At 39.1% G+C, this 26,277-nt stretch overlaps 1 protein-coding gene across 2 annotated transcripts in view; it reads right to left on the bottom strand.

Annotated features, from left to right (window-relative positions):
* LOC127786765 (notchless protein homolog) overlaps positions 1 to 24,616 on the bottom strand; it is a 65,743-nt gene extending 41,127 nt beyond the window's left edge. The window contains exons 1-5 of one of the 2 annotated variants that reach the window (XM_052314414.1): positions 24,086 to 24,616; positions 22,811 to 23,051; positions 19,702 to 19,783; positions 19,478 to 19,567; positions 17,273 to 17,398 (exon numbers count right to left, since the gene is read on the bottom strand). In XM_052314414.1, coding sequence (XP_052170374.1) covers positions 17,273 to 17,398; positions 19,478 to 19,567; positions 19,702 to 19,783; positions 22,811 to 22,981 — 469 coding nt within the window. In that variant the 5' untranslated portion in view covers positions 22,982 to 23,051; positions 24,086 to 24,616. The remainder of the gene's footprint in view (positions 1 to 17,272; positions 17,399 to 19,477; positions 19,568 to 19,701; positions 19,784 to 22,810; positions 23,052 to 24,085) is intronic. The other variant, XM_052314413.1, reaches the window with a different exon arrangement.
* Between the last annotated feature and the right edge of the window lie 1,661 nt (positions 24,617 to 26,277).

Raw genomic sequence — 26,277 nt, 5'->3', positions numbered from 1 at the left:
AGTGTTTTCAATCAGAAATCCAAGTTTGAAATTGTTCAGAAAGCATAACCTTAAGTGAGCAGAGAAGGAAGGTGCGATCGTTGCGTGTGACTTCGATTGTTGTTTAAAAGCAATTGGATCTAGGTCACTGCATGTGATCGAGCTGTGAAGGAAGGCACGGTCGGAAATGGTCCATAGGGGAATTTCAAGCAGCTGGATTAGGCGATTATTGGAGGCGATGTTCGATTGACTCTTGGCTAGTAATTAAGGCTTGGAATTTGACAAAGAGCACAAGAAATGATTGCAACAAGTCATTCAAGAGGTGCTCAACAGAGCAGTTCCGTGGCATTTGACCTCTCTTGCTCCAATCGTACGAGGTCCCAAATTGAAGGCGAAAGCAGATCTATCACCTAACAGTTCAATTCGACCGGGAATTGTAGGCAGGTTGGCTGGTGCAGTGATCGATTCTCATTTTGGACGATAACAACGGTTGTGCAATTCTTAGGGTGAAACATATGGAATCAAGGATGGAGGTGTGGGAGTTTAAGAGGACACAAAGGTGTACGACGATAACCCATAGCCGGGAGGATAGTGCAGCCAACAAAGCAACCATGCGTTGGGATCTAGTTGCCTCTCGAGAAAGAGTGTAGAGAGACTTGGAAAGGCATCGAAAGATGATGGAGCAACATGGCCAGCAAATCAATAGCATGCTCACCTTGTTGTCTTCGCTACATCAATTCCAATTATCACCAAATTTTCCTCCTTGGGCAGTCGCTATTCCAATTTTGCCCAAACATGGCACCCTTCCTATGACCTATGGCTTGCAAGAGGCAGAGGAACTACCAGCCTTGAAACCAGAAATTTAGGTGAGTGGTTCATCTTCCCTCGCTACTCTCCATCTACCCCAATGCCTAGGGAAGAGGAGGCCAGGGGGACTGATCTTGCTGGAAATTTACATGATCGATTTAGGAAGAAGAAGAACATGACTAAGATGATTGAGGAGTTCAACAATTTAAGGCAGGAGGGATCGGTGATAGATTATTGGGTTAGATTTGAGGAGCTAAGTGTCATGAGAAGAACCCAAATTACCGAAATTTTAATTTCTTTATGGCTATAGCTTTTGTTATTTCTTTACTGCTGTAATTTGTTAGTTACTCTTACTATCATTTTCTGTTAAAAGTTAGTTAAACCTATAGGGTCCACGTGTAAGAGCTGGAATAGGACAAAAAGGTTGGTTACAATAGAAAGAGGGAATAGGATCTGTTGTAGCGGGCCTATCCTCCCACTCGATTGTATATTCTCTTCAAGGCTCTCTTGGAAGAATCATCGTGGAATAGAATTATGAATTTCTTCCTATTTCTCAACTCTCTCTCTCTCTCTCTCGTTTCTCTCTTCTCCCTCCCATTTCTCTTCCTCTCTTTTCTCTACTCTTGTTCTATTCTTGCATCTTCCTAATTCACATGAAAATTAGGAGGACAACTCGATCACGGTCAAATTGTGACAAATTTGGTATTAGAGCCACCATCCTCGGTCGTGCATTGGGATAAAGGCGATGGCAGAGGGAACTCGCATGAAAGCCTTAGAATCGCAGCTGTATCAGCTCAGCTCGACTATGGTTGATACACAGAATTTGATTGAGCAATTAGAGTTAAGAGGCACCTGGAGTCATGAAGTGATTGTGGAAATGGATTGTAAGGTAGAGAGTTCCCTGGAGGGATTTGAGCGAAGATTGGAAAGCTCCATAATGAGGGCGAGAGAAGATCTGGCAACCCATATGCATCAGTTTATGGTGATGTTTGGTGGTCGGAACAGGGTAAGTTTATCTCCTAAATTTCCTCCTAGAGAGAGAACATAGCCAATTCTACAAGGGAATAGGAGGGATAGGGGACAGGGCACCTCGAAGATTGAGGTTGATCCAGAGGAGGAGTTGGAAGGATTACTGGACCGGGTAAGGGATGGTCCAGTTAATCCCTACCATCCGGGGATTCCCATGTCTCGGGTGGAAATTCCCACATTCGAGGCAGTGACTCCCTGCTGGTGGCTGAGAAAATGTGAAAGAATGTTTGATTGGTATAACACTCCTGAAGGGCAGAGGGTGTCATTGGCATCAGCCTACTTCAATGAGGTGGTTGATGCCTACTATCAGGGTTGTTTAAGGCTGAGGAGGAATTGTACTTGATTGGAGTTCTTAGAGAAATTGTGCGAAAGATTTGGAGAGAAGAGCATGGTGGATATCATAGAAGAGTTCAATAAACTCAAACAAATTGGGAGTGTAGAGTCCTATCAAATGCATTTTGAGGAGTTTTGGTCTCTCATGATCCAACATAATCCCCATCTATCAGAAACCTATTTCGTGTCTAGTTATTTAAGTGGACTCAATGAGGAGCTTAGACTGATGGTTAAGGTGTTGAGGCCTCAAACTGTAGAACAAGCAGCAGAGAGTGCTCGTCTACAAGAACTAGCGGTGGAGACTCTATTAAAAAAATAGTGACAACAAACAAGGGGAATGGTTGCTAAAGCCTCTTAACTTGGGGGGAAAAGGATATGGTAGAGAACCAGTGAAGGTAAACAGTGGGAGTAGGAGTGGAATGGGCTCAAGTTTAGTATTGTTTGGGGATCAATTGAGGGAACATAGAAGCTTAGCTGGCCTCTGCTTTCGTTGTGGGGACAAATACCACCCCAGTCATCAGTGCAAAAGATAGATCCTACAACTAGAAGGGAATAAAGAGAAGGAATTAGGGGAGACAGAGGAAGTGGATTGTGAGGATATAGAAGAGGAAGATAATGGGGAGATATCCATTCACGCTTTGAAGGGAGTAGCTAATAACAAAATCATTAAGGTGAAGGGACAAGTCAAGGGAGGCAACCTCATGATTCTAATCGACAGTGGGAGTACCCACAGCTTTCTTGATGAAAGCATGGCCAAACGGTTGAAGTGTCCACTCGTAAGGACACCTCCCTTGAGTATGACAGTGGCCAATGGCCAAAGGGTGTTGAGCAAGTCATCCTATAATGGCTTTTGCTAGGAGATGCAAGGGGAGAAGTTTGAGGCAAATTTGAGATTGCTGCAGTTGGGGGGTTGTGATGTGGTTCTTGAAGTGGATTGGATGAAGGGGGTAAGCCCCATCAACTTTGATTTTAACCGAATGGAGGTATCCTTTGAGAAGGAAGGGAAAGAGGATGACATTATTTGGGGAAAAGGAGACTGGGACTTGTAAAATGATTTTTGGAAAAAGGCTGCAGAGAGTGTTCAAGAGAAGGTGGAATCAGCTGGCACATTTTTTCTCAATGGTGGCCATAGAGGAAGGATCGGGAGATCAAATGATGCAGGGTGAGATCGGCCTCACTGTCAACACACCCCAGAGGAGTCCAAACTAGGTACAATACTTAGAGATCATTAAGAAACTGCTGGTAGAATATGAGGATCTTTTCGTTGAACCTAAACCCCTACCCCCAACCAGATTGTTTGACCACTCAATCCATTTAAAACCCAATATGGAACCTATTAACATTAGATCCTATCATTATCCCCCAGTTTAAAAGAATGAGATTGAGAAGATGGTTAGAGACATGCTACAACAATCCATCATCCAGCCTAGCCAAAGCCTCTTTACTTCTCCAGTCCTGTTAGTTAAAAAAAAAAAATGGATGGATCATAGCAATTTTGTGTGGACTATCGTCAACTTAATGCCATGACCATTAAGGATAAACTTCCTATACCTTTGGTGGATGACCTTTTGGACAAACTTCATCATGCTCAATATTTCTCTAAGCTGGATTTACGTTCGGGTTATCACCAAATTAGGATGAAACCCGAGGATATCCATAAAACAACTTTTAGGACCCACCATGGGCACTTTGAATTCTTGGTGATGCCATTTGGGCTCACCAATGCCCCAACCACTTTTCAATCCCTCATGAACAGAATTTTTGAACCCCATCTTCGAAAATTTATACTTGTATTCTTTGATGACATACTTATCTATAGCCATACCTTTGATCAACACTTGATTCATCTTAGAACCACCCTTGATATCCTCATGTCTAACCAGCTCTTTATTAAGAAATCTAAGTGTGCATTTGGTCAAAGACAGGTGAAGTATTTGGAGCATATCATATCAAATGAAGAAGTTAGCACCGACCCAAGGAAGGTAGAAGCTATGGTGATTTGGCCAAGGAGGGCCCTAAGGGGATTCCTAGGATTAACCGGTTACTACCACCAATTTGTAAAGAACTATGGAACCATTCGCAAACCTTTAACCGATTTGTTGAAGAAAAGGGGGTTCAGTTGGGGTATTGAAACAGAAGAGGCTTTCGAGAGGCTAGAAGAAGCAATGAGCAAGGTGCTTGTATTAGGATTGCTAGATTTCATGAAACCCTTTGTGCTGGAAATAGATGCGAGTGGGATTGGTATTGGGGTAATATTGGTACAAGAGGGAAGACCGTTGGCGTTTCTAGGTTAGGTCTTGAGTCCTAAACATCAAGGGCTCAGTATATATGAGAATGAATTCATAGCAGTGTTAATGACAGTTGACAGATGGAGGCATTACCTGGAAGGAGGTAGGTTTGTGATCAAGACTGATCACGAAAGTTTGAAGTTTCTGCTACAACAAAAACTTCAAACTCAGTTGCAAAAGAAAGGGATGGCCAAGTTAATGGGTTTGGATTACTCAATCCAGTATAAGAAGGTTAAAGAAAATAAGGTAGTGGATGCACTTTCGAGGTGCCATGAAGAAGGAGGTAATGCAGTTATGACTGCTGTAAATCCAGAGTGGTGCCTGGAGGTAATACACAGCTATAAGGGAGATGAAAAGGTGAGGGAGGTGTTAGAAAAATTGGCTGTGGGGCCCGAGGAAATGCAGGGGTACAGATTAATGGATGGATTACTGAGGTATGAAGGTAGAATTGTGATTGGTAATAGTGCCAGCCTCAAGAGGAAGATTTTGCAAGCCCTGCATGAATCTCTAGTATGGGGATATTCTGGGATTCAAAACACATATCTTCAAGTGAAACAACTATTCCATTGGTAGAGGCTAAAGACAAAAGTAAAAGAGTTTGTGCTAGCTTGTGACACTTGCAAGAGATGCAAGTATGAAAATGTCGCTTACCTGGGGCTATTGCAACCTCTACCAATACTCGACCAAGCTTGGTCCAGTGTATTAATGGATTTTATTGAAGGTTTGCTGAAGTCGGAAGGGAAAGACAACATTTTGGTAATCGTTGACAGATTAACCAAGTTTGCCCATTTTATAGGGCTTGCCTATCCCTACACAGCCCAAAAGGTGGCCAGGGTTTTCTTAGATCAAGTGGTGGCGTTACATGGGGTTCCTAAGACGATAATATTAGATCGTGATAAGATTTCAGTTTATCATCCTCAATCAGATGGGCAAATTGAGAGGGTGAATTAGAGTTTGGAAACATATTTGAGGTGTGTGTGTATCCTACAACCTAAGGGCTGGCATAGGTGGCTTTCTTTAGCTCAGTGGTGGTATAACTCTAACCACCACTCCTCCCTTAAAATGTCCCCGTTCGAGGCTCTCTTTGGGTATAAACAGGCTCTCTTTGGGTATAAACCACCCCTCCTACCTGCTATAAGAGATCACACCTTTGCAGCCTCAATTGAGGACTATTTAAAGCAGATGAGAGGAGTGTTAGAATGTTGTCTCAAGTAAATCCAGCATATTTGCAGTAAGGATGCATTGGATTTTAGGGGGTATAGACAGGCAGTTTTCAGTTTGTATTTAGATTTAAGTTGGGGGGCAAAACTGAAACTATCTATACTAGTTATAAGTTCCTAGAAGTTAACGCCCTATTTTCTATAAATGGGACAATAGTCTAGGCATAGGGATGCATTGTTCATTCTCACGAGAAAGAAGAGAGAGAAAAGGTTGTGTGTGTTAGAATAGTCTTTGTAATCTTGAAGTCTTATAATTGTGAGAGTGAGGGATTGTATTGTGATCATTCTGAATCAAAGGCTGCTCTCGGGAGGTTTTTAGAGGTTGGATGTAGAGCCAATTAAATTGGCTTGAACTAGGATAAATCTGTTGTCTCATGTGGTTTGCATATTTCTTTCTTGTTCAGTTTTATACCTTCAAATTTCTGTTCTTTATTATCTGTTTGTGTTGTGGTTTGTTGGCCAGTGAGTTGAGAGTGTGTTGGATAAATCTGTTGTCTCATGTGGTTTGCATATTTCTTTCTTGTTCAGTTTTATACCTTCAAATTTCTGTTCTTTATTATCTGTTTGTGTTGTGGTTTGTTGGCCAGTGAGTTGAGAGTGTGTTGGGTGGTATTTGATTGGTTTCTTGAGAGGATTAAAGGCTATCAGTGCTCCCAATTTATAATAAATTGGTATCAGAGCCGGGCCTCTCATCAAGAACCATCAAGAACTTATAATTTAATCACATACCCGCAGCAATGGCTTCTATAGCCTTTGCTGCATGGTATGATGTTGAGAAATTTGATGGCCAAAATGATTTTGGCCTATGGAAGATAAAGATTAGATCTCTTTTGGGAAATCTTGGACTGGAGGAAGCCTTAGAGGCTGAAAAGCCTATTCCCGAAACCCTAATTGAAGTCTAGAAAAAGGAAATTAGGGATAGGAGAAAAGAAACCAACAAAAGAGCCTTTAACACCCTTATTCTAAGCCTAGGAGATAGTCTTACGGGAAGTGTCAAATATGACAACCGCGGAGGAGCTTTGGAATAGGTTAGATGCACTTTATATGACTAAAACCCTCTCCAACCAGTTGTTCTTGAAAACAAAATTCTTTTCTTTCAAGATGAGTGAAAATCAAAGGTTGCAAGATCATATGGACAGTTTTAATAAACTGTGTTTGGATCTTGAGAATATAAATATTAAGTATGAAGATGAGGATAAGGCTTTGGTCTTATTGCACTCTCTTCCTAAGTCCTATGAGCCCTTTGTGGCTATCTTGAAACATGCAAGAGATAAGCTGACCCTAGATGATGTGATAGGAGCTTTGAATTCCAAGGATTTGCGGCACAAAGTAGAGTCCCAGAAATCTACCATAGAAGCTTCAGTAGTGAACCCTAGAAAAAAGAGACCCTAGGTTTAAAGGTAGGTCTCAGTCTAAGTTTAAGAGTGGCAAGAAAGTGGTTAAATGCTTTCATTGCCATGAAGAAGGGCATATGAAGAAGAACTGCCCAAATAGAAAGAAAGAATCCCAAGAGAAAACCAACCCCGAATGGTCAAGCACCATGCGTGGTTTTGGCTATGAGAATGCGGATGTCCTATAGCTTTTCTAGGTATGCAGGAAAAGTAGCATGGGTTCTAGGTTTAGGGTGTACTTCTCATAGGAAATGGGTATTTACCCATAGGGACATGGTTGAGGGGGAAATGGTTTGTCTAGGCAACAAATTAAGGTAAAGGGAATTGGAGATGGGAGAAATTAGGATGCATGGTGGAGCTATTCTAGATTATTAGAAGCTGTAAAATATGTCCCTGTTTTAATAGAAAGCCTAATATCCTTATGAATAATTAGATAGTGAGAATTGGAGTCCTAAGAGTTGCTAGGATCTCTTAGAAAGATGGACGCAACCCTCAAGAATGGAGGTTATGTGGTGCATGCTTGCATTTATATGTGGATAAGCTGCAGCCACTTAAGGATAGCCCATGATAAGTTAGGTTAGGGCATTTCTTAAGGATGGTTCACACTGGTGAGCAAAGACTAAGAAAGGTATCTAAGGCTAGAGATATTAGGGGAGGGGAAAATTTGCAGATGTATAGGAATAATGGCCATGTAGTTTTGACTAGATTTGCAAATGTAGAAGTCTCAAAAACAGACCTTGTATATGTCAAAAGTCCATTAGAGATCAGTTTTCTAAGATCTAGTGGGAACCTATCTAGGCCTTGTCTCATGGTGGAGCTAAGTGAGGTGAACTTAGTGGTGATGGTGTGTCCCTAAAGAATTTCCAAGCGTATATGAGCTTGCTGGAAATTGCTTCTGGTGTGAAGGGTTAGGTGTTGTGGAGTTGTGTAATAGGTATGCCTAGGTCATACAAAAGCTAGGGTTCTTACCTATGAGGGAAAACTCTAATAATAGGACATGGATTTAGTTGATTCCAAGGCCAAGGGATGGAATCTGGAATGCTGTGTAAAGAAGAACAGTAAGGAGAATCCTTTGGGAATGCTCAAAACTAGCCTATGAACCAGGGTATAGCAATAGGGAAATCTGGAAAATTTTTGGTCACATTCATTGTGTAAGCTTGGGTTGGATTGTGAGAGGGAGGAAGCTAGTGTTTAAGATAGCTTTGTCTCTTGCAGTGAGGGTCCTTATGAACAGTGAGGGGAAAAGGGTGTGTGCAAGTGTTGTCTTGTATGGTGTAGCCCATGTTGATCAAAATCCAGGTTAAGCAATGAAAGGCAAGGAGAATCATCTTGTAGGTAATGAGCAAGGGAATAGTAGGTCTAGTGTTGCCTAGGATGAGGAATAGATAGAACCACAAGAAATTACCAGTGAAATATGGAATTTTGGGTTTATAAGATGCTTATGCACAGTCTTGAGTGCTAAGGATAGGCTGGGATATAGAGCCCCTTGTATAAGAAAGAGGGCTGCACTCATGTCTAAATGAATGGCATGGAACCATGTAAATTTGGGGAGAGTCTTGGACTTAGGTGGAAGATCCCTTAGGGTAAATGGGTGGAGTGCTGTGTAAGTGTCTATTTGTAAGTTAAGGAAATGCTGGGGATGGGAAAGCCTAGCGAGAAAGGCTAGGCAAATGGCCATCAGGTATTTCAGCTCATAAAGGCTTAACTTTGGATCAAATAGGTGTCTCGAACAGCTAATTATCCATGAGGAAACTAAGAGAAAAGTGATCTTATAGTGTAGCCAAGGGATAATAGGTTAGAGGGAAAGGTAAGCAAGGATTGGTTGCTTAGAAGGTCTCTCTAGGTGTGATTATAATTCCCTAGGTAAGATATAAGATTGTGATAGTCCAAGGGGTAAATTGAGTGCATGGGGTAGCTGTGTCAATTTCAATGGTATGCCTAGGAAAAGTAAGGCAGCTTTATTGATAGTTATCCAATGGGAATCTCAAGGTGTAGCTGAGGTGGTAGTTCAGTGTTTGAGATTGTTGGAAGGAGGAGAAGCTGGAAACATAAGGCATAGAGATTGGAATAGGAATTGGACAACTTATGATAGCCTAGGTTACCTAATCTTAAGCATATCTTGGTAGACTGGTAGGTAGTTAAAAGAAAATTTGAGCAGCTTTGAGTTTGAAACAAACATGAGAAAAAAGTCTACCAGTGGAAAGGCCGGTTTTGGGGAGCTAGGAATAAAGTCTACCAGTGGAAAGGCCAATCCGGGTGAGGTTCACTGTGTTGTGATGTTGTGTAAAAAGTTTTGAACACTTTGGGATTAATGAGTAACATTGAGTATGGATTTGGTTTATGGTAGAGTGTATGCAGACACCATGGAGAGACCAATCATATTGATGTTAGAAATATATATTCATTAAGAAGACCCCTGAGGAGGTAGATAATTCTGATGAGAGTTGCAGGTTTATGCAGCTGGAAGTATGATCCAAGGTATTCATTGTTGAAATATGCATCATTGATTTAATGTTCTTAATGTTGTTTTGTGTTTTTTGAATGATCAGGTGCAGCAGGAAGAACCTATGAGAGCAGGTCAAGGCTTTGATGGTTGAAGAATGGAATGGATTTTACTCAAAACAATGGTGGCGATTTGTTACAATGTTGTCTCAAGTAAATCCAGCATATTTGCAGTAAGGATGCATCGGATTTTAGGGGGTATAGATAGGCAGTTTTCAGCTTTGCAAATAAATTTAAGTTGGGGGGCAAAACTGAAAATGTTTATACTAGTTATAAGTTCCTAGAAGTTAATGCCCTATTTTCTATAAACGGGATAGCAGTCTTGGCATAGGGATGCATTGCTCATTCTCACGAGAAAGAAGAGAGAGAAAAGGCCGTGTGTGTTAGAATAGTCTTTGTAATCTTGAAGTCTTGTAATTGTGAGAGTGAGGGATTGTGCTGTGATCATTCTGAATCAAAGGTTGCTCTTGGGAGGTTTTTAGAGGCTGGATGTAGAGCCAATTAAATTGGCTTGAACCAGGATAAATCTGTTGTCTCATGTGGTTTGCGTATTTCTTTCTTGTTCAGTTTTATGCCTTCAAATTTCTGTTCTTTATTATTTGTTTGTGTTGTGGTTTGTTGGCTGGTGAGTTGAGAGTGATTGAGAGTGTGTTGGGTGGTATTTGATTGGTTTCTTGAGAGGATTAAAGGCTATCAGTGCTCCCAATTTATAACAAGGAGTATTAAGACAGCTGAAACAGGAGTTGGTGTCAGCTCAGAATCGATTGAAGCAGGTTGCTGACTACAAAAGGAGTGATAGAGAGTTTGCAATGGGGGAGATGGTGTATTTGAGACTGAAACACTCCCATCTAAAATCAATCATACGAGGGCAGGTATCTAAGCTTAGTCCCCGGTATTATGGGCCCTTTACTATAATGGCTAAGGTAGGGGAAGGTGGCCTACCGGTTGCAACTTCCTGAAGAATCCCAAGCTCACCCTGTTTTTCACGTCTCCCTCTTGAAGAGGGTAGGGGGTACTGAATCGGTGAATCAAACATTGCCCTCACTTCCTAAGGAGGGGAGTAGGGTGGAAGAATCAAAGGCTATACTGGACAAGAGGGTAATTTACAATCAAGGAGCCCCACTCATTCAAGTGTTAGTAAAATGGAAGGAAGGATCAGCAAGGAGCAACGCCTGGGAGTACTTGCCTGATTTACTCAAACAGTTCCCGAGATCTGTCGGCCTCCTCAGGATTTCTTGAGGACAAAAAAATTGTTAAGGGGGGAGAATTGTCATAAGAAGAACCCAGATTACAGAAATTTTAATTTCTTTATGGTTGTAACTTTTGTTATTTCTTTATTGTTGTAATTTGTTAGTTACTCTTGCTGTTATTTTATGTTAAGAGCTAGTTAAATCTATAGGGCCCACGTGTAAAGGCTAGAATAGGACAAAAAGGTTGGTTACAATAGAAAGAGGGAATAAGATCTGTTGTAGTGGGCCTATCCTCCCACTCGATTGTATATTCTCTTCTCTCGCTTATCTCTTCTCCCTCCCATTTCTCTCTCTCTTCTCCCTCCCATTGTGGAATAGAATTCTAAATTTCTTCCTACCTCTCAACTCTCTCTCTCTCTCTCGCTTCTCCCTCCCATTTCTCTTTCTCTCTTCTCTTCCTCTATTTTCTCTGCTCTTGTGTGTTACAACCCTTCGGTAGAACTCACCCTCAAAAGCTAGCTATTAAAGGGGAGAGTGTCCAAGAGGATATAAACCCTACACCAGAAGCCTGAACTTTCAATGTGGGACAAGTCCCATACCCTGTAGTGGACCATAACATACCACCACGCTCCGCAGCTTGGCGCCCACGACGGCAGACTATGCACTAGCCACTACTAGTCCTGAGCAAAGACTACAATGCCGGTGTCACCTCCGTCGCTGCTCGCTTGCACTGGGAGCCATGGGACCGACTTTGATACCACTGTTATAACCCTCGGGTATAACTCACCCTAAAAAACTAGCTGTTAAGGGGAGAGTGCCCAAGAGATTATAAACCCCACACTAGGAGTCTGAACTTTCAATGTGAGACAAGTCTCATACCCTATAGTGGACCATAACATACTCTTCCTGACATCTTCTCCTTCCTCATCTTTAGTAGAGGTATCCTCAATTGGAGTATCTATTACTTCCTAATTGCTGGTGTACACCAAAAGCCCACTTTTAGCAAATTTGTCCTCTAGTGGAACCTCGATAGCTTCTTTAGCAATTACCATTACTTCCTTAGCAACTTGAATTGTTTGATCCAATTCAGGTTTGTCTTTGCAGCTACCATCCTTATACTTAGGACCTTATCTGCCTCATACTCTTCATCAGCTGCAAGAATGCTATCACCATTGCAATCCTTCCCTTCTAGTGCTAATATATCAACCTTCGCCAAATATGGGTAGTGATCCCCACCGATATCCTTGTCCAATCTCTCTTCTTTGCCGAAATCTTTAGTTACAATTGGCCAATCCAACTTCAATTTTTCCTCATATTCATGCTTGACATGATTTGTACCCTTAGAAGCTCCATCAATTTGTTGGTTGCCCTCAGTAGACCTGTTAGGCTGCAACTCATGCATTCTAAAAATGACTTCCAAAGCGAGTTCCTGCAACCTTGCTTTCTTGGCCGCCTCTTTCATGGTTGCAGGCATCATCATTTTGACCATTAACCTCAGTTTATCCTTCAAACCACTAACAAATCTTGATACAAAATAGTGTTCTGTCAAGGCTGTTTGAGCACTCCACATTAAGGACCTTAGTGTCACGGTCTGGCCATCATCGAGTTGTCCTCCTAATTCCAATGTGAATTAGGAAGATGCAAGAACAACATGTCATATATTACGAATAATCTAATACATGTATTTTCTTCTTGATGTATGTTGTTGCTTACCTATTGTACTTTTCAGTTGTTACATTGCCTAGACAGCCTATAAATAGGCTATAGTACTTGAAGAATGTATGTTTGAATTGATAATTGAATACTCTCATTTCCCTCTCTGGAATCCTCTCAATTTCCCTCCAAATCCCCTATAATCTCTCTCTTAATTTCTCTCTCTTTCTCTCGGTTCTTCCTAATCTCCCTCTTTGTTCCGTTCTTCCTTAATTTCCCTCTATTTCTTCAGATCTAACTCTCTCAATTCCTCTCGACTTACTTCTTAAACCTGTTATGAACCCTAGGTTCATGACAAATGGTATCAGAGCATCATTCCTCGCCTGTGATTCCAATTGTTTCTAGTCGTGAATTGAGGCGACTTTGAAGGATGAAAACGGAACCGATCGAAGAAGGCACGGAATAGATCCCAGTGAACTTCGATGATTCTAGCATATCCAAGTCCGAGTCTTGAAGACGAAGCCGATAGTTGAGACTCGGTTTGAAATCCAGTAAGGTTGGATAGAAATTGAGGACGAGTAGATAAGAGTCTCCGAAGGGAAATCAGACGACTCATATAAGTGGAAGAGTTGATCGATTTTCTTGGAGGCGAGCAGGAGGTAACCCTCGGTTGCGATTTTGGTAATTCTCAAGCTCGAACATGTAGGTGGAGTCCCTTGTGAGAGGCGGATTCCTCCGACTTCTTTTGCTCGTTGATCTCCGACCCCGAGGTTGCAGAACTCGACCAATTGTTAGGCAATCCCTAGCGGCAATGAAATTAATCGAACTTTCAAGAGGCGTTTTAGTGAGTTGGATTGGTAACCCCCGGCGCTGGTTGTTTGATCTTCAGGAGGACTGACAAGAAAAATTGAGTTCGATGCACAAGGAGGTGAGGTTGATTGATATTTAAGGCTTGGAATTGGAAGAAGACTTGGCCAATTGATTTCGACGCACGAAGCTTGACTCTCGAAAATTGAAGGCGATTATGGAAACCAGGAGCAGCAGGCGATCTAGATCAGTTCCTTGACTTTGGCGATCTCGATTGTGAAGGTGACAACTGTAGCGATTGATTCTCACTTTTGATGGAGATCTAGGGAACTCTAGAAGGCTAACCAAGTCGTTGTAACTGTGCAACCTCTTCTGATCCTAAAATAGGCTTGACCTTGAAGCGGAACAATGCCTGCAATTTTCCACTTCATGGATCAATTTCAAAGGTGACTATTGTGAGGTAGATACAGAAGGCAGTGTGGGACTTGGGATGTACAAAGCTTCGATTTCTTGGCCTTTGGGTTTGTCCTGCTCGTGAGATTTATTCCATGACAGATATCATGCGTGTGAAACAGTTGGAGTCTCAGCTACAGCAAAAGAATGCTATAGTTTCCGTCGTGGGATACAACCGAAGTCATGAGGAGTTTGGTTGGAGTCATGAGGAGTTTGGTTGGAATCATGAGGCATGGGAAAAGAGATTAGATAATAAGTTCAGTCAGATGCACGAGGAAGTAGGCTGTGCAATATGTGAGGAGATGCAAGAGTTTTTCATAATCCTGTCTAAGGAGTGTCAATTAAGTATCCTAGCTGAATTCTTCTATAAGTCGGGAGGGGAGCTTTCAAATAAATATGACTGTAATAGAGAAATCTTTGAGGAGAAAACTGTTGAAAATGAACCTCTGGTGTACAACGACAAACAGGGAGAAAAATATGCTTTCACAGCATTGTTGGGGTTTGTAAATGAGGAGGAGCAAGAACAGTTCAAGGCAATAGAGAAACTTGTAAAGCGAGAACATCTGTCCAAAAGTTACTTGGTGGATCCTCAAAAAAAGGAGAAGGAAAAAGCTCAAGGGGAGCCAAGGAAGATGCAGAAGAAAGGCAGTTTGCCTAATCAGAGTGGCGCAACTAAGGATATAGCTAGACAACCCTCTGTGTTCAAAACAACCAACATCACAAGCAACATGTTGGGGGAAACATATGTAAATAGAGGTTTGCAGGATTTAGTTGCTAATTATGATAGATAGGGAATGGGATTGGATCTTAAGATAGGAGGGTTGGTCCAAAGAATTTTAATAAACCCAAAGAACATTGTCTATCACACTGGAATGCATGCATCCAAGGTTATTATAGGAGAGGATGGGAACCCAGTCCTAGTCATAGATGTTAAAGGCGCGCCTAGGGGCAAGGCGCCTTAAGGCGCCAGTTTAGCGCCTCGACTAGGCCAAGGCAAGGCGTTTTTCGTGAGGCACGCGCCTTGCATGGCAAGGTGCCGGGGTGTGAGGCGCGCCTCATGAAACTAGCTGTCAAGCAACCCGCTGCCCACCGAAACTAGTTGCCATTCTCGGTTCCAGCCTCCCCTCTTCTCAGTTCCAACCTACTCTCGTGAGTTTTTTACTTGTTTTATTTTATTAGAATTAGAATTAAAACAAACTCAATCACAATTGGGTTCAACTTCGGCTTCAACTTCAAAGCGACGAGTAACTCTGGAGATTGAAAAGGAGGAGGAACCCTGATTACACCCTTAATCCTTTTTCACCTCACCCCCTTAATCACACGAATGAAAATATATATATATATATATATTTGGAGATTAGGGCTACTCCATACCACGACCCAAGCCCTCTGCTACCACCACAGCTCTCATGAAAAATCCACATTTGGGTCTTATCCCAAATTATCCTGGCCAAGTCAAATAACGGGCTTCATTCTGAAAATCAAGACATACTTCAACAATTTCTTTATTGATTGTGGACTTGTAGTGTTTATGCGTTTGTTTAGAACTTTACATGATGATTGGTACTTGTTTGAGTTTGAGACTTTGAGTTTGAGCTTTGATAATGTTTCTAGTTTAGAATTTGCATGATGAATGAATCAACTTTGATGTTGTTAGTTTAGAATTTGAAGATGATGAATCATGAATGGTATGCATGTGTTATTATTGATAATTTGATAGTTGTTTATAATTTTACAAAATTTTGAGTTTTTTTTTCTAAAAGGTGCGCCTCACTTCGCAAAGGCATGCCTCACGCCTCAAGCTCCAGGACCCTTTGCGCCTCGATGCGCCTATCACCTTTCATAACTATGGTTTTGGTTGAGCTCATCAAAGCTAACACAGAACAACACAAGTATACCTTGGAGGTAGATGCAACTCTGATCGCAACTGTAAGAGCTGCATTTACAAAAGACTTTGGATTGACGAATATCAGTGTGGCATGCTTCATTTACAAATTGGTATGCTTATAGTGGTTTTTCAAGATTTATCTAGATAGACGGTGGCAGAAAAGGAAAAAGAAAAGAGAAATAAACAAGAGAAGGCAATGGACAAATCAGAAAGTGAAAACTAGGATTGGATTAAGAAATAGAGATGCAATTGCCGTAAGTTCTTGGGGACAAGAACTCTCTCAAGGAGGGGGGAATTGTCACAATCCAAGGATATATTAGGAATAATCTAATACATGTATTTTCTTCTTGATGTACGTTGTTGCTTACCTGTTGTACTTTTCAGTTGTTAAATTGCCTAGACAGCCTATAAATAGGCTATAGTACTTGGAGGATTAATGTTTGAATTGATAATTGAATGCTCTCATTTCCCTATCTTGAATCCTCTCAATCTCCCTCCAAATCCCCTCTAATCTCTCTCTCTTTCTCTCGATTCTTCCTAATCTCCTTCTCTGTTCTATTCTTCCTTAATTTCCCTCCATTTCTTCATATCTAACTCTCTCAATTCCTCCCCAATTACTTCTTAAACCTATTATGAACCCTAGGTTCATGACAAAGTCTTGTTTCCTTCCACAAAAAATTCCTCCACCGCCTGGAATTAATTTCTAGAGCAACAAAGAAAGGGTGGATGGCTGAAATAGGTGTTGCAACAAATCATAGTACTGTTGTTTCTGGAGAAAAAGATGCAGGAAGGCAAAAGAAAAGGAAAATAAGAGATAAGAACAAAAAAAGGCAAAGACAAAATCAGATTGTTAAGGCTGGAATTGGCTGAAGAACAAGGTCAACAGCTATCAATTCTTGGGGACAACAATTATTTGAAGGGGAGGAGATTGTCACAACCCTAAGGAATCCCCAAGGATATAATAGTCATACGAATTATAGGTTTCTTATTTTGATTGTATTGTTGTTATAACTGTTAGTATATCCAATTGTAAGCCTATAAATAGGCTGGAGTAGTTAGAGTATGGCATGATATGAATGATATTTGAATTCCATTTCCCTCTCTCAATTATCCTAGCTCTCCATCAGCTTTCTCTCTTCTCCCTCAATTCTTTCTGTTATGTTCTTTCTCTCCCTCCCTTTCTGCTCTTTCTTTCCTGCACTCTTGCCAATTTACTTCCTAAACCCCAGCCAAACCCTAGGGTCGTATCAGCTTCCATCAAGAGGCAGTTCAATGCTGTGACTTACAGGCATGTAGGTTTTCACTAATGTGCTTCAGTGCTCCATGCTATTCTTGCAACGGGAGAAAGGGCCAGAAAACATATCCTTACGTTAAAAAAAAAAAAAAGGAAAGAAAGAAAGGGCCAGAATTACTTAACATTCTATCTGGGTCAGCATAAAAACTGTAGAACTCCAGAATCCACTCAAAATTGTTCTCAAAGGCCCACATTATTTTCAGCAAATTAGCCATATTCCATGCTTTTTTGCTGAATAAGCTGAAATCTAAAAAAATATGAACATAAAAGATGATTTTTGGCCACGTTAGCATCAATTAGAAATTTATAGCCATTCTCCTACACACCAACACTTGGGATCCATTCTAACTTTTTTCTAAATTATAATAATTTCAAGGAAAGCACTAGCATCAAGTAATAATTGATCATGGTAAGATAATACACATTTAAGCATCTAACCTGAACAAGTGAACATCGGTGTCTGGGTATTCAGGTCCCACAATCGAACAGTGGTGTCGCCTGAGCCACTTGCCAACTGTCTACCATCAGGACTAAATGCAACTGAAAGTACAGCTTCTGTGTGACCTGAAGACTCAAAACTATTAGTGAAAAGAAGAAATGACCATTAAAAGAGTTTATATCATCATCATCATCATAAGAATGGAACTGCGCAGTAGAAGGCAAAGTCTACAAATATATACAAAACTAATCAGACTTCACCAGTTAACTATTGCCATATACCGTTCTAAAGTATCAATTCATGTAAAATGCATAATGCATTGAAATTCATAATCTATTCACAAAAATTGCATTATGCATCCAAAATCATAATCCATTCAAAATTCAATTTTGAGCAAGGGAAGCAATAGCCAAACAATATCAAAAGTCAGAAGATTCAATATATTCAGACAAGCACTAGAGGACATAAATAAATTTTCCCCTTCTATAGGGAAAAGATTTTATTGAGAATATAAATATTAGAGTATTTCCCTTTAATAGCTTAGCTTTTACACAAGTTGGTGATCAACAATTCACACATAAACAAGGAGCAGCAGATCCTGTTTTAGAACCTCCAGTTGCTGGTTCTGAAAAGACATAGAGCCAAATTTAGTAAGAAAAACTAGACTAACTAACATGCTTACCCTTGATTCTCACAAGAAAGACAAGAAGAAACAATGCATTTGCAAGCATTGAAGAGACTAAGATAAGGACTTAATGTTTTCCCTTTTTTCTTTTCAAGTTAATTTTGCAGCAGTTTATGATCTTTGATGGAATATGAAGTCCTTATACAGCAAGGAATCTTCATCTAATCATCTTACACCAAGGGATAGGATGGTGGCATCCTTTCTCTATCTAGAGTACATGAGGCCAAAGCTAGAATACTTTATCCTAACTTATATGGTAAGGCCCTTGTGCTATTTATAAAGCAAAGCATAACCAGTTGGTTTCCGTTTTGTTCAAGAATGTGTAGTCCACATTGAAGAGGGGATTTCTCGGGCCTCTCGTATAGTTGCATGTAATTCTTCTACAGATAAAAAATTAATGAATAAAAGAGTTAGTAAATTACCAAAATAAATCCATTATATGATGATAATATGACTCTTGAATAGGGAAATTATGAGGAACCTTTAACTGCTTACTATGACAAAGTATAGTCCCTATTATCAGCATCCCTAAAAACAGATGAACATGAGAACGATGAAACCAATTTTTATTTATTCATAAACCTTCAGCGCCAATACTATGTTTAGAGGATCAGAAAGAAATCAATTTGCAGATTTCTTTTTTAAACAACTAATTAATAGATAAAACTTCTTTATTAAAAAACTCACTAAAAGAGATCCAACTAATTACCTGTGATCATAACTTCATGAGTGGCATCAAGGAAATATCTAATCTAATTTATGAGTCAGGTAACCATCAAGAATACAGGTCTCAAAGCCCGTCCTATAATGTCTATTCAAGATGCCAAGATATTCACCATGAATAATTTTGACTACTCATGACAAGACAGATCAACACCAAGGAGTCAAACTCTTTAATCCACTAGATTAGAACTTTTTCAAATAATGTGTTGTATGAACTATGTTAAGACTAGCAGTGGCAATAACATACCCCCATAATTAATTCAATCCAGTATGCTGCTACCATACCAAGACATGAACTCAGAGTCAATCATATTTGTCAGAGTTAACCATTCTATTTCTTAAAGGTTGTGTGTGTTAGTCTTCACGTGAGGTATCCAAATTCATTCTGTGATTAGCAATTAAGTTATAATTACAATCAAAGGGAAAATTATATCTCTCCACAACTAAAACACATTAGAATGCATATTTAATTTAAATGTAATTCATAAGCCCTGACAACTGCTCATGCATTCAATATAGCTGCTCCAATAATGAAAACAAGAGAGAAAACATATTTAATTACGTATTTACCAAAAAAGTTTCATTAAGGAATTGAGGAAAATATGACTTTTAAGGGAATGTAGAGTCCAAGAATTGCTAACCCAATAACTACAGAACATATGCTTTGTCCCATTGTTACCAGAAAAGCCTGGTACTCTTGGGAATTATGAATACGTATGCATGTTTTAGAGCATGGTACGCTCTTGCTCCAAACTTCCTTTTTAGATGACTTGCAAGGACCAAAAAGGAATTGTACCTGCAATTGTTGCAGAACAACGACTAACTGGACGAATGCGAAAAACTGCTTGTGGTTGATAAATTATTGTCAGCACCTTCTCCACAGAAACTGCAGCAATATTCAACAAAACTCGGAATAAATAAACCCATTTTTCGACAAATTTAAATCCAAATGCATTGATTGTATACAAATAAATCACATTGTAGATGCTCAAAAACACATTATAACTACATTAAGCAAACCTTTATTTTTCTGTAAATAAGATCCAAGCTGCACAACAAGCTCCTGGTCTGATATATAAAATGCATAAGGCAATTTTTCCTCCTGCATGACACATAAAAGGTCGATTTCTGTTCATCTTATAGGAATTGAAAGCATAACCATCTCCACAATCCTCAAAATCTTAAGCAGGTACAGATTCTTTCTAAAGAGGGTCAACAAGATGTTATCACATTTGGCATGCACTTCAAGTATGGGCATTTAGATGATGTTCAAACAAGCCAAATACAAATCAAAGAAATGGTAGCCTGTTATTCGAGTTTTGCTTTGAGTGGTTGGATATTCTAGAAGAACTCAGTCATATTTGGTTAATAATCGGCAGTAGCAAATTAGGAAATAAAAGGCTAATTGCATGTAATATTAAGTAAGGGGTAGATGGGATATTCCGGGTATTCCTCATTGTAACTCACGCCCCTTATATCTATAAATAAGAGGCGAGAGGTAGTCTGTTGGGCCCTGAAAAATCGGAACATACTCATTGATTATAGAGAGCTGTATTGTTAGAGAAAAGATTGAGAGATATCTTTGTAATCTGCAGTGAGAGTTCCCGATTGTTTCAGTGAGGGTTGTGGGGGAGTGCGAGTGAATTACTTGTACTGTTCTTCACCAAGATCATAGTGAATTGCTCTCTTGAAAGGCTGGATAAAGGACTGGTTTTAACCAGTTCAAACCAGGATAAATCTTGATGTACTTATATGGTTTGATTGCTCTATCTTTATCTTTTGTCAATTCTTTAATTTTCTGTTTATGTTGTTTTGTTGAATCGGTGAAAGAGTGCTGAAGAGTGGACATATTCGTTGGGTTTATTGGGAGATTTCTTGAACCGACAGTGCTCCCAATTATAACATAGCCTAAAGTTAACAGGAGTTGTTGCCAATTACTATAAAAAGATCAGATGAAAAAAATTTGCAAATGGTGCTCATTATCATTTAAATATCTTGAGATTCACTACTTTCAGTAATGAAAGGCTAAATAAGAATTGCTTTGCAAAAGTAACAAACAACAATATAATGGAACAATCTGCATATGTCAGCCAAGCATTTATTTCACAGAACAGATATCTGGCATAGTAATGAAAAAATGGGAAATATACATATTTGGTGGCAACCCAATGACCTAATCATGTCATTTTTTCTCATTTTCCTGCAAAGATAGTTTATAAAATCATTGAATATTGAAGAGAAAAAAAAAAAGAGAACAGAATAATAAGTCAAGTTAAACCAAGTTTAGCCTTCAATTCTCGAATTCTTTATCAGGCTAATTAATAGAATGGCTACAACAGAACCACCGAATCCAATTAGCATTTTGATGGTTTTTCTTTTTAACACTTTTCCAGACAAAAGATCAGAAGTAGCACCCCCACCCCCACCCCCCACAAAAAAAGTTCAATTTGTCATCAGGCTGCAAATAAATATATATATATATATATATAAAAGATCGATTTGGCATCAATTAAGGGCCTGTTAAGTTGTTATAAAACAGTAGACCTGAACATTTTAAATTTTTCTGCTCCAAAAGCTAGAGAACTGGACGCAAAGATATATCTATCCACTAGGTTGAGCAAAGTGCAAACAGAACAATTCATTTTTGGACTGATCTAGAAATTCCCAATTCAAAAATGAGGAAATTTAAGGGGATGTTAACTTGTGGAAAACTAGAGTAGTTTTCCAGAAAAAATTTCCACAGGAATAGAAAATTAGAAACTGCGTTCAAATTAATTTTTTTCTAAATTTCTGTTTTCCAAATTTGTGTAGGAAATTTTAGATGTTTTCAGATGTTCTCTTTGTTAAAATGTTACTGTGTTTTCCACTTTTTTGGCATAGCGCCGGCTTTGGAACTCGGTAGCATCCACATCTCCACAAGACCATCACACAAAGCTTCTTCACATCTTCCTTCATCGTTCATCCTTCATCTTCGCACAACCATCGCACAGCCCAAGTTGTTGATCATCGTAGAGCCAAGCTTTGCTTCTTCCTTCATCATCCACCGTTGCCATGCATCATGGACTGTTGCCGTCCTCTCCTCTTCCTCCATCAACCTCTCCTCTTAAAGTTTGCAAGTCCTTCACCACTAATTGTTGCAGATCCTTCGCCGATCACTGCATACCCTTCAACTTCCTCCAACGATCTTTCCTCTTCAGCTTCACAAACCCTTTGCCGCTGATCATCAAAGATTCATCGCTCAGCTTTGTTGTTTCCTTCATTGCTAAGAGTTGCAAATCCATCACCATGGGTCGCTGACCATTGCTGTGAGTCGCAGACCCTTCAGATTCCTCCAGCAACCTCTCCTCTTCAGCTTTGCTGACCGTCACTGATTCTCTCTTATCTTCTTGTGTTCATTTTCAATTGTGGGATTAATGAAGTTCAATTACAGATTGATTGTATTTGTTTGGATTGGATTTGTTTGAATGTTAGGGTTTGCTTTTTAATGGGTAGCCCAACTTCTCTTTTGATTGTTTGTTTATACTGTGTTCCCAATTTTTCTGTTGTGATGAAAAGTTAAGGATAAATCAAATGTTAGTTTATTTTTGGTTTTTGTTCAAGTAGAAAATTTTCTAATTTTGAACGTGTTCTTTCGTTTTCTAAAGTCTAAAACTAGTTTTACATTTGGCAAAATGAATACTTTTCTATTTTTCTCTAATTTTCTGTAGAAAAGAAAACATAGAAACAAAGATGAAAACTGGAGATTTGATTTGCCACTTTTGGAATAGGCAAATCCACATTCCTAAACAAATGCCTAAATTGAAATTTCACAAAGACAATAAATTTCTTAAAAAATTCAGTCGTTCCATTTTACAACTAAAAGCATGAACCATCAAATTCAAGAATGTCCACAAGCTAGTAGAGAACCAAACATGAGTTGATTGGTTTTAAAAATATGGAATTACGCACATACATATAGTTCAAAACCCGAAAAAAAAAAAAACTCTAAACTACCCAATTTACAAATTTGAAGTTATCGAATTAGCTAGTTGAAAAAGAACAACCCCAAGAAAATTGAAAACAAACAATTCAAATACCAAGAAGAACACTTTGAACTCATTCAGAAGTTCATTAGAAAGTGAGAACATACGTTGTTGAGGAGCTTATTGACCATCTGTTGAAGCTCTTTGGGACCGGCATTCTGCGGAAGATACATGGGAGGTCCCAAAGTCGTCCCTTCTGGGTCCTTCAACTCGCACATCACCTTGTTGCTGTTGTCGTTCATCTGAAGTTCGCTTTCTTCGTGGGGTTCGAGCTCCATCGTTGCACCGTCAGGGGCAGAGCTAGGATTTTTTACCTAGGGGGGCTTCAAAAATTTTTCCAACCGTGAGCTTCACCAATAGGAGAAAAACAAAAAGACAAAAATGGGAGTTCAACGAGCTTTACATGCATATTTAATATAATTCATTAACTTAAAAGGAGAAAGCAAAAAACACCAAAAAAATACCAAAAATGTGTAATACAAATACCTTTTCAGTCTATTGATGTATCCTTCTCTCAATATATTGATTTGGATTTCTCAAGTTTTTCCATTTTTCCATAGCAATGTAATGTAGTGAATTACCATCTCCTTCATGTTTTTTCAACAAACAATCTTTACAATTAACTCTCTTCCAATTTTTGAACCCCTTGATTGTAAATGTTTCAGGTTGTGATGTATTACTTTTAAATAGATAACATGTAAAACAAAATGCACTTTCTTTCTCCACAGAAAACTCAAGCCATGGATGTTTTGTGAACCAAGTGGATTGAAATCAACGATTTTGAGCCCCAAATTTTACATGAGGATAGTCATAAATAGGTTGATACAGTCCCATATTGATATATGCTCTCTGAACCTCATCTTGTTTTTTTAATGGATATTGTGATATTGGCATTCACTTTCCAGGATCAAGTTCATAATATGAGGCCTTACTTTCAGATGGTTCAATAGTACATTCATTTAGAGGCTTGGATCTTTTAGTTTTGAATGGTGATATAGAACTTGAAGAAGGAGCATTGCGGGGACCATTTGGGTTACTTGATTATTGATCACCGGTCTTCTTATCGAAGTATTGGAAGATATTTCATTCCTGCATTTTAATAGACTTGTATATCACAATTAACAAAATCCCAGCCTGGCAATTCAAATATTCAATCACAATTAACAATCCCAGCCAAGACAATTCAAATATTCAATCACAATTAACAATCCCAGCCGGGATAATTCCTAACTAAATGCAGTAGTCAAATAACAATTAGCAAAAAGCCAAATGCAGTTGTTAAACCCTAAAGTCCTGATTCCTAAACCCATCATAAATGTCAAATTAGCCAAAACAGAATAGAAATGCACAATAAATAGAACATAATAAATAAATTAACTTACCTCTAGTCTCTTAGTCTCTAGAGTATGAGGGGATGTCCACTGCCTGCCTGCCAAGAACAATAACACAACACCAAAGATTGAACCAAACCTCAGAAGATTGAACCAAAGCGTCCCAACGGCAATGCAGAGAGGCGAGCGACCCAGCGAAAGCAAGAGAGCCACAGATGCGACCTCCCCAGCGACCGACCGAGAGCGAGAGAGAGGCAGCGACCACCCACAGAGAGCGAGAGCTATTTGCAGAGAGGCAGCGACCACCGGCGTTGTGGATGGCGGCCACACGACCGATTTGCAGAAGGGGTTGTTTGGAAGAGAAGGGTTGCAGAGGAGGGAGGGGGGAATATTTGGGTTTGGGCTTGGATTATCTTTTTAGGTTAAAAAGTCCATTTTTTTTAAGGCTGAAGCCCACCCTGCCCATGGATTGGGTCCGCTTCTGTGCACCGTCTACACGTCGGAGCTCACCTCACCGCTACTCTGCAACAGAAGGGCTCAAAAGCAGGCCGATCACAACCGTCACCTCGTTAGGGTTTATATTAGGGTTTTGGGGTACGAGTATTTGTGTCGAATTGCCGTGTTCACGGACAAAAGGGACTAGGGAGCTGCAAACTAAGTAAATTTCACACCTCATTCTTGTCTAATTAATATTGTATATATGAAAATAGTATTTTTTTGAGTTTTATAAAATAATCACTATCTTTTATTGTTAACTAACATTTATTAATGTTTCTAAGTTTTCAAAATGTATCTTTTTTACTATCATTATAAAAAAAACAAAAGAGGGTATAAGTAGTTTTCTAACTAGATTTGCATTTAAATTTGGGCTTCAAAGGTTTAAAAACAAATTCATGTGCCCAAATTGATTGATGTTGAAATAAATTTATATTTTATTTGAGATTTGTTGATGTGTTTATTTCAAACAAATCCAAAAAGAATTTGGGTTTCATTTTAAACAAATGGGTTTAAAGACCCAAATTGAATTTGAGTTCAAGTTTAAAAACGATTTGCCCTCTAAATGAACTCAAATTAAATGTTTAGGATCAAAGACAAAGAACCTAGATTCAACATGGCTTTCTATTCATGTGAGAGAGCAAATTCCAATGTCCCCACTCTAATCTTGTACATCTTTGTCTCCTTTTTGTGTTGGGATGGGATTTTGGAGCAACCGATATTGCAATGGAACAATCAATGTCATGATGGAGCAATCAAAGGAATCTATGTCGTGATGGAATAATTGGAGTGATCAAATAGGGGTTTTGGTTTGAAAACTACATACAAGAGTTCATGATTGAAACTTATAAAGGGAGAGATAAAAGGAAAAAGATGCTAGAGATATAAAAGAACAACATAGAGAAGAGAGAAAAGAAAATGGATAGGAGGAGAGAGAAATTAAGGAGTGTTTTTAAATAAGGATAAAATGGTCGATTTATATGATCAGTTATTGGCAAATGAGAAAGATTAGATGATATTTTTTTGCAAATAATGGTCATTATCATTTAAATATCTTGAGATTCACTACTTTAAATAATCAAAGGCTAAATAAGAATCAATCTGCATATATCAGCCAAGCATTTATTTCACAAAACATATCTGGCATAGTAACGAAAAAATAGGACATATACATATTTAGTAGCCACCCAATGACCTAATAGTGTCATTTTTTCTCATTTGCCTACAAAGATGGTTTATAAAATCATTGAATATTGAAGGAAAAAAAAAAGAACAAGATAATAGGTCAAGTTAAACCAAGTTTAACCTTCAATTCTCGAATTCATTATCAGGCTAATTAATGGAATGGCTACAACAAAACCACCGAATCCAATTAGTATTTTGATGGTTTTTCTTTTTAACATTTTTCCAGACAAAAAATCAGAAGTAGCTCCCCTACCCCCAACCTCCACAAAAAAAGTTCAATTAAGGGCCTGAAGAAATTCCCAATTCAAAAATGAGGAAATTTAAGGGGCTGTTAACTTGTGGAAAACTATAGTAGTTTTTTAGAAAAAATTTCCAGAAAATTAGAAACTACATTCAAATTAATTTTTCTCTAAATTTATGTTTTCCAAATGTGTAAGAAATTTTAGATGTTTTCAAATGTTCTCTTTGTTAAAATGTTATTGTGTTTTCCAATTTTTTTTGCACAACGCTAACTTTAGAGTTCAGTAGCATGCACATTTCCACAAGACCATCGCACAAAGCTT

This window comes from Diospyros lotus, chromosome 12 (genome assembly GCF_014633365.1).
Source record: "Diospyros lotus cultivar Yz01 chromosome 12, ASM1463336v1, whole genome shotgun sequence".
In the NCBI taxonomy this organism is placed as follows: Eukaryota; Viridiplantae; Streptophyta; class Magnoliopsida; order Ericales; family Ebenaceae; genus Diospyros; species Diospyros lotus.
Note: the sequence above shows the minus strand (reverse complement) of the source record. Positions and strands in the feature narration are given on the sequence as shown.